Source organism: Eurypyga helias, unplaced genomic scaffold (genome assembly GCF_000690775.1).
Source record: "Eurypyga helias isolate BGI_N326 unplaced genomic scaffold, ASM69077v1 scaffold23863, whole genome shotgun sequence".
In the NCBI taxonomy this organism is placed as follows: Eukaryota; Metazoa; Chordata; class Aves; order Eurypygiformes; family Eurypygidae; genus Eurypyga; species Eurypyga helias.
The window spans coordinates 10049-19189 of NW_010242179.1; the positions used below are offsets into that span (position 1 = coordinate 10049).

The 9141-nt window shown below is 43.2% G+C and overlaps 1 protein-coding gene across 1 annotated transcript in view; it reads left to right on the forward strand.

Moving 5' to 3' along the window:
* Nucleotides 1-532: 532 nt before the first annotated feature.
* Nucleotides 533-9141, forward strand: part of NKD1 (naked cuticle homolog 1 (Drosophila)) — a gene marked incomplete at its 5' end in the record, with an annotated part of 37234 nt that continues 28625 nt past the window's right edge. The window contains one exon of the mRNA XM_010149006.1: nt 533-590. Coding sequence (XP_010147308.1) covers nt 533-590 — 58 coding nt within the window. The remainder of the gene's footprint in view (nt 591-9141) is intronic.

Sequence of the window (9141 nt, forward strand, 5' to 3'; positions counted from 1 at the left end):
ACTGGGGCTGACAAAATTTAATTAATTTCGGGACTGAAGGATCAGGCAGCTCTTCAGAGTTTGGTATCTGCTTTTCTTGGGTGACCTCTGGCATATGAAAGTTTTCTGTTTGTTGGTGGAACCAAGTGATAACATTCCTCTGTGGGTAGCGAAGGGCTTGTTTCTCCTTTATCGTTTCCATTTGGAGTTTTTTTATCTTGCTTGATTGACAGAATGTGGAAATGCTAAATATTAATCTACTGTGTAAAAGGATTTGAATATGAACACTTCTTTTTTCTTTCCCCTGTACAATCTATTCATCTCCACTCAATTTTTGTCCTAAAGTATTTCCAGAGTGTTGTTAAAATAGCACCAAATGCATTGACTGCCGCTAATTAAGTGATTGACTTCTTTCCTGGAAAACAACTTCTGTGCTCTCGTTTGTGTTTTAAATTAATGCTGGCAATAATACATACATGTCCTTAACACCTCAGCACTTTGTATATAGTATATTTGTCATTGTTGTTTTGTTTTGTTTTTTTTTTTTTAACAGGATTTATCTGGGGAAGGCTACAGAGACACTATTGGTGATGAACACTTTCATCTAGAAGGTATTTAAAGAACAAAATTTCTTTGTTAATATTAAGGGATAATGGAGAAATTCAGTGTGAGAATGCAGTTCTTGATACACTGATGTGTCATTTGCTGGGCAAAGCTGTTAAGATGGCAATAAGGTATTATTTCTGTATCTCCTACCACTGTCCTCCTGGTGCTGAAAAAAGTCACCCAGTTGTATCACAGGGACCAAGTGTTTTAATTCAAGGTCTCACCATTTTTTTTTCTGGGTGCTTCTCTTGGCATTGGTAGCAGTAGTGAATATCACTGTCCCCAGCAGAGGTGGTAAAGGCGACCAGTGAAAATGTCAGCCCTGAGGTTTGTGATAGGCTGCACGCCCTTCTGTGTTACACAAACCTGGCTCAGAAACTCCTGCATTAATTTCTAATATGGACCAGAGACTCTTACTCAGTACGTTTCTCTTGAAAATGAATGTAATCATTGTTGCCTCAGCTAGCTTCTTTCCAAGGCTCATCTCATCTCTTCCTCTGTGATCTGGCCTCTCCTTGCAGTGGGGATGGAATCATTGTTGGGGTTTTGGGGGACCTTGGGTATAAACACTGTATTGTGGGTGCCAGAGGTCACGTTTGAGGTGCCTTGAACTTCAGTTCAGCAAGTGGGGGTTGATGAACAGAAGAGATTAATTTTGAGACATTGTTGCTTATTAAAAAAAACCAAAAAAAACCCCCAAAAAAACCCCACAATGCCAGAAACCAAGGAAATGAGACTCCAGAGACTCTCCAGTGTAACAAGTGGTTGCGTGGGCTGTGTGCTAGATTTGTGTTACCGGCTGGTGGAAACAATATGCCCAGTTTACTCAGAGCAATGTACTATGACAAGCTTAACTTGGAAATTTCTGGCCTTTTATATTCCAGTCATTTGTTCTGATGGTAGAGACTTCTGTCTAAACAGAACTTGAAAGATTCTTGATGTTAAGAATGTCAGTCTTCCAGTTCCTTACCTGTGAAATGTGGCAGTATACTCTGTTTCTTGGATCGCGTGTTTCTGTCATGTCTGCAGTTCAGTGTTCCCTTGTGTGTGCCTGTAACATAGGAGCTCAACTTCAGCTGGTGCTTGTAGGCTGGTGTTAAACACAAGAGCAAGATATGCGTGCCATGATGTGTTTGTGAAAAGTGTTTCAGTATTAAACTTCCCCACAGTTTTCCTTTCTGCTCATAGCAGGACATAGCTCAAATAAGGGATGGGGTTTTAATTTTTGGAATTACTGGAGAATCTACTTAACACAGGATATTAAATATCAGAAAGGTGAATAATTTCATTTTTTCTGTGTCTCATTCTACCTTTCCCTGCCTCTAATTATTTCTTACTTTGTTGTGTAGAATTGTCTTGCTTAGCAAACATAATATCCAATGTATAATATTTCCAAACTAGTCAGCAGCAGGATTGTTTTTCGTAGAGCGTAAAACCTTTTAGGCTACTGTAATTTCAGTCTTTCAGCAGTTTTACATTATTACTTGTGATGCGTCTCATTTCTCCTGAAGTAGCTGAGCAGTGAAGACAGGATTCAGATACCAGCAGGTGGTCCTTCCTTTGTGTGCTGCCACCCGCGACGAGCTGCTCCGTGGCATGGTGCCAGCTGGGAAACAGGTACCTGTTCCCACCCAGTGCTCAGGCAAACGCCTGCAGGTTGCTGAGGCTTGGTCCTTGTCCCTTCTGCTCTCGCATCTCCAGGAAGTGCTTTCCCTGCTGGGGACAGTGTTAGCCACTTCCCTCTTGAACGGGTTATTGAAAATCTTGTAATTAACAGCTGACACTGAAGCATTGTGTTAGAGCAGGATGCTTTCACCCTTTTTGTGTAACTTCCTACTGTTCACTGGAATAATATTTTTGGATGATTGTGATAGTAATAGTGTAATTACTTTGTGATGTTGGTGTAAGGTGAAGCTGAAACATGGTTTGAGACCTTGGGTAGGGCACAGCATGAGTTTTGCAAGGCTTAGGCACAAGATAACCGCTGTTGTAGCTCTTGACATTTTCACACAAAACATTTCTATGCAGCAATTAGTATTCTAGAAAGTATATTAATCTGTCCATCTACAATGGTTGTTCTGCTTTGATTTTGCTACCCACAGTCTTTACGTAGGTGCTGGTGTAACGCAAACACGTCGCATGATTGTACATTCGTGTGTCCTAAGGTAACATCAGCATCACTGATAACTGGTCTCAGAGACGGGGAGCTGTGACACACTGAAACAGGGTTGGTTGGGCTAAGCTAACAAAGGACATGAATGGCCAAAGACTTGAACCCAGCCCTACCAAGCACCAGGCAAGTGTCTAATCAATGAACTATATTTTACCTTCATAAATACACAGTAGGGATGGAAAAAAATTAAAAAGAAACATTTCTCAGCTTTGCAAAAAAGCACAGCGGGTGCCACAGTTCTTCTGGGTTAGGGGAGAGTTACAGCCTTCACACTCAAAGACTTCACTGGAGAATAAATCTGGGTTCTTTAGAAGACTCACTGAAAAGACAAAGTGGCAATAAGAGAAATAATTGAATTCCTTATTTTGTTTTACATAGCCAAGTTCATTACCTTTTTTTTTCTCCCTCTTTTTTCCCCCCTCTTAGCTGTCTGAGCAGTACAGATAAAAAGAACTCTCTTTGCTGGATTTAACTTCTGTGTTGTTATGTAAAGCTTGATCAAATCCTTTCGTCTTAACAGACTTAACTGGCCAACAGCAAAAGGCTCGGGATTCTGGGATTAAGATTGTATTTGGTAAGAGGACTGGTGCATTAGTGCTTTCTTTTGAACTATAGAAAGAACAAAGTAAACATCAAAAGCATTAAGCCATGAGAGCGGATTGTTGACTCAATGTTGCTGCATGACAAGAGGTTAGAACTCAATAGCGGCGACTCTGTTTACCGAGTGCTGTGCAGAAAGAAACAGTTTGACCAGTATTGTCTATTATACCCAGCACCTGCCTTTGATTTTGCTGCTGGGCAAATCACTACATTGAATTTTTCAAAATTTTCTCTTACATGTGATTTTCCTTAGATAAGAAACACCAGTGGAAACGTCAGGCTCATCTTCCATTACTCTGTTTCTCTTCTTCCTCTTTAGTTAATAAGAGTTGGGCATGCTGGATATAGGTTGCGTAGTGGATTCATTTGCAACTCTCATTCCGTTTAGCAGTGCTTTCCCACTGCTTTTCAGAGACTTCCACTTGCCAAATTGATAGTATTTGTGCAATCTGCTGTGGCTGTGTATGAACTTCTCCTGCTTGAACTTTCTTGTAGACCAGGAGAGCTTACTTGGCTTGACCACTCTCTGTGAACTGGGATTCCTCCGTCTCATCACTTGAGCATTTAGAAGCTTTTCAGAGCAGCCTGTTTTCTCCCTGGTTGTGACATCTGAACCAGAAGCAGCAAAATTTCACTCTGACACAGAATGATTGTGGAAAAGAGGCAATTTCCTCCTTTCCTCAGGACAAGCTTTTTAGAGCCCGGCCAGATATAACCATTTGTATACTTCAGCTGCCCTTTGGAGTTCAAGGTCAAGTCCTTAAGCGCAGGAGACACCTAACCTGTCACCCCAATTAGTTATGTGTTAATGTGATTTCTCATATCACTGCTGTCGGGAAAAGTATGACACTTAAGTGTTTCTACTCGCCAGAAACCTTGCATCTCTGAGAGATCAGTCTAGTCCTGTGCTTGTCAGAGGAGCTGCCTCGTATGCTGATAGCAATCTGTTCCCTGTTTCATTTGTCAGCCGAGGGTGATTTCTTGATTATTATTCTCTCAATGGAAGTCTGGAGAAGATCCAAGCCTTCCTGGTGCCTTATCTGAACATGATATCCAATGAAAAAGGTAGTGACAGAGCTTGACCTGAATCAACAAACCAGTTTTTTTATATGTTTCCCAAACCAGATGTATCCAAATCCCTAAGTCTAAGACGTTCCCTCAGCTGGTACCAGTAAGGACAAAATTATTCAGGTCATCTTCTTGCCCATAAATATTAGAGAGCTCTCCAGCAGAGTTCAAAGCACATGTTGTTAAAAAAGGAAAAAAATCTATCATATCTGTAAAAAAGCTACTTGTAGCACTTTTCACACATTGACATTATGGAATTTCTAAACCTGCAAGTAAGGCGTGCTGTATGCATCAAAGCAGGAAAGAAATTCATTATATTCTTAACATTATGTGTTAATATTACGTGTTATTAATGCTATATGTTTTTCAAGATGTTACTAGTATGTCCAGTCAGTCCTTCACCTCTTCTTCCTCCACCCAGCATCCAGGGAATCTGTGGTGAAGTGGGAGCTGAGGCGTGGCTAACAGAGTTCCACCACAAAGAGCTGTGTTGTTATTTTCATCTTTAATAAGGATTGATAAGCAAACGAGGAACCAATAGTAAGGAATGCACCTAGTGGTTTAGGGCTGCTGATCTTACGCCCAACGCTGCCAACCTTCCTGGGTGCCCCGCAGCCGCTTCCCGGAGCAGCCCAGTGCGGAGAGCACTCCAGCTGCCGGGCCAGTGCCGCCCATGCTTCCCCGTTGCTGAGGGGGGGCATGGGGTGGAGTGTGCCTCCCCCCAAAACCCCCTGCAGCAGGGCTGCCCTCGTGCATGGCACGGTAATTCCCTGTCCTCTTTCTCTCTGTTCAGGAAGAAGTCAGTGAAGACTTTATTTCCTGAAGTTGTGTCTGAAATTGGTCACTGGCAGCATGTCTGTTGGGTTGTCAGCTCAGAGGAAGGGTGACAAGGGCACAGATTGTTTATAAACTCATCAGCAAAGCAAAACCTGGACAAGCATTTTAACTAGTTTTAGCTAACCTCCTATTTGCCAGGGAGACACTTTTTGCCATACTTCGATGATCTCTTAGCTGTAATAAATTCACATATTGTGCTAGGCTGAGCTATAAATGGGTAATAAAAGGCGGTTCTTTCAAACTGCATGCTCCTTTCTAGTTAATGCCCTCAGTTATGATGGTTATTTCATTTATTTTCTAAAGCTTGACTAATGTTCTATATATTATGTACTTGAAATTTCAGCATAGATACAGACTGCATCTTGCTCACATGCAAAGTTGCTTTATCTCATCGCTGGTGTTATTACTACCTAGTACCATTGATGCAGGCCTGATGCTTTGCAGAAAATGAAGGTCCTTTCTCCATCATGTTCTTAAATCAAATACCTATTCATCACTGACACTGCCAACAGAGTGCTAATCATTCTACCTTAAAGGTGCTCTTGGGTTAACTTTCTGGGATTGGTGCATGGGTTTTAATGACTTGTTGCTAATCCTGTGCACTTACCATAGATTTGCTATGCATGAGTATGTACTGTGTGATCACCTCAGACTGGCACTTGCTCATTGGTTGTATGTTTTTTTGGCTGCCAAGGGGTTTCTGCTGTACCCTTTCCTGCTACTCAACATGAGATGAAAGAACTCTGAAAAATATCTTCAGCTTCAGGGTGACCCACCGGCACCAGCCACCAGTATCTGACAAACAGCTAGTCCCTGCCTAGGCTGGAAGCTGATAAGCTGGTTACTGGGAATTGGAAGGAGTACCAAAGAACATGAGGGGAAAAAAAAGGAGCAGCGAAGAGTGCCAAGAGAAAACTGCTTAGTTTGGCAGTTAGAATAAAAGTCACCAAAGAACATGAGACTGGTAGGATTAGCAGAAGTTTTCCTGTGGTCATGCACGGATCCAGGAAATTATAAGAAGCAGGTAGGCTGTTTGCCATGAGTGGGAGGAAAATCTTATGGCATAAGGCACTTTAAAAAAAAAAAGAAAAAATATAATACTGTACAAGTGTTTCTTAACGTTAGCTGTTCCAGTTGAGGGGGGTTGGTATTTGGAAGAGAAGCTTTTACTTCTAGAGCTGCTGTTTCAAGTGCAGCCAGGTCAGGAGTGATGAAAGACTGTTGCCATCCAACGGTTGTCCATGGCCTGTGCGTAACGAGTTAGTGGTCTCCAGCTGTTTCCAAACGGGCCTTTACAGTGTCTAACAGCCCCCACCCATGTTGGCAAGCGGAGCACAGACAGGCAGTGGAAAGTAGGCTGTTATGTCACCTCGGAGGGCGAGCTTTCCTCCTCACGCTGAGCCGCTGCTGTGTGGAGGGTGTGTGCCCTGCTGCCCGTGCCCTGCAGTAGGGAAGCTCTACCTTCAGCTGACAACCCACCAGCTCCTGCCCGTGCCCCCTAACGCTTTCTGATAGGTGATGTGTTCAGTCCACGGTTTGAGGGTTGTGTTGTGCGTTATTAATGCTCTGCATTAGACTGCGGAGATCATACTTGCTGTAAGTAATAGTTTCACATCGATCTTGGTAGTCAGGTCATTTTACACTGCTGGAAAGTTGTTATTCCTGAACACAAGCGCAAATCGCCTGTTGGGTTCAGGGATACAATAGCAAAGCTGAGAACTGAGCTGGGATTGCCGGCATCCATGTCTGTCCCTTACAGTGTAACAGAGGGAGGGTTTCGAAGTATAGTATGCAAGAAAACCTTCCAAACTTAAAAGTGGTCTCTCTTCTTTATGGTGGCTGAAGAAAGCCAAGTGTTAATTTAATTGTGTGCAATGTATAAAAATATTTCATTCAAAAACCAAGGTAATGAAAAGGGAAGTGAACAAACACCTCAAAAAAGAAAAGAGGTGATCCTTAGTGAACATGCAAAGCTTTAAAATAATATTATATGCATGCTTGGTATTTATAACAATATTGGTTTTCCATACTCCTTCCTTCTACCTAAGACTGACAACTTTTCCTTCTTTCACAGAGGAGCTAATGCTCTTTCTGAATGGTCATTTAAAAAAAACACCATCAATTAACAACAAGAATATTCATTTACTCTCAGCTCTGGGATAGTTGTGAACTAGTTTGCTAGAAGGCAAAAAGTCACCTGTGAGTATAGCTGTTGAAAAAACTATGCCTACAGATCTCTCAAGCCATTTCTCTTGTAGCACATGAGAGCCAGACCATCAGGGTGCATGTGGGAAGCAGGAGGATCAAAGGGCAGAAGGATGTAGCTTAGGGAGATCTTATCAAAGGCAGGAGGGCCCTTGCGTTTGCCTTCTACATCCCGAAGGTGAGCAAAGCTTCACGGTGGAGCTTAGGCTGCAGACCACGGCACCCAAGTGGTGGGTGGCTCACATAGGTGAGTGGAGCCTGAGGGAAGCTGCCACGTGATGGGGCTGCGACAGGGGTGAGAAATGGGTGCCAGCGATATGAGGCTCATGCTGTGTGCATGAGGTTTGAAAGGGCTGGGTGTCAGTAATCTGGAGTCACCAAATCGGTCTTGGTCATTGGTGCTTCCCTTGGGCTGTCAGCGTGGCAATTGAGGCGGAAGGAACTGTGGCATGTGTAGGCATGTCTGGGTGAGCTATTCTTCTAGCTCAGGCTGGGGGAGGATTGCAGTGAACAGGCAGAAATGCAGGCTGCTGCGCAGCTCTGCGGTAGCTGCCCACCGCATGGCTAGGCCTGCCAAACCCTTCACACCACCCGAGGTGGCCACGTCTGTCTGCACGTCCTGCTCTCCCTCCTCTGCAGCCAGGACTGATGTGGGAGGAGGATCTACCGTCGGGTACACCTTGGCAAGCGGATGGACTTGGGCTGGGTGTGAGATGGCTGACCTGGTGCGTACAGTACAGGGGTAAAGCTGCGTTCCTGTACATGTGCAGCCCTGTAAAAATGCACTTGAACTTTGCCCCAGGACATCCACCACCAAGAACAAAGAATGAAGTAAGGGAACGAGTCAGGAGCTTGAAAACAATCTCTCTGGAAATATGATGAATACCAGTGGTTTCATTTATTCTACTTGAAGAACAAAGGTCCTTTTCTACTTTTTATTTCCCAGCAACGATTATTACCAGTTATTTTTCTTGTAGCTTTGACCACAGTTCATGGAGGTTTTATTAAACATGTTTTTGAAAAGTTAGTCAAAATGCCATTCTTCTCGGACTCTCTTGTGACCTTTTTTTTTTTTTTTAACCCATGTGAAACTAGAGCACATTTCCAGGCAAAGATTTGGGGCCAGATAATAGTCTCATGCTGGTGTTCATGGAATTATTCCAGTTTTATGCTCTAGTAATTGAAGGAAGTTCTGGCCCTTGCTGTTTCAGAAGACAATGTATTTGTTTCAAATCCCTTGCCTTTACATGAAACATTACTTTCATTTCTAGAAACCTTGAAAACTGCACCTAATAGGCAATAGGTCCTGCTGCAACTCCCAAATATTCCTGAAGTTTCCAATTCTCTTGGTTTTCACTTGACCTTGACATAGCCAGGCAACCAGGTTTGAGTGCTCCCTTTGCTGGGGTTTTGGTAGCTTCCAGCAATAGACCTTTATTTAAATCCCATGTGCATGCCTCTGTAAGGCCCTTCTCTCCTGCCCATAGGGATTTGATATCCCAGATTGAGGATGCACTTTATGACAGGACTAAATAGTTTGTGCCTTTCTGGGGTGGAATTTAGGAACCGTCGTTTTATATGGACGGCTAGAGAGATGTAAAGCTAGATGGATGCCTGACCCTTCAGGCTGGATAGTTTAGACACAACAACCTGCCATCCTTCCGCAACTTACC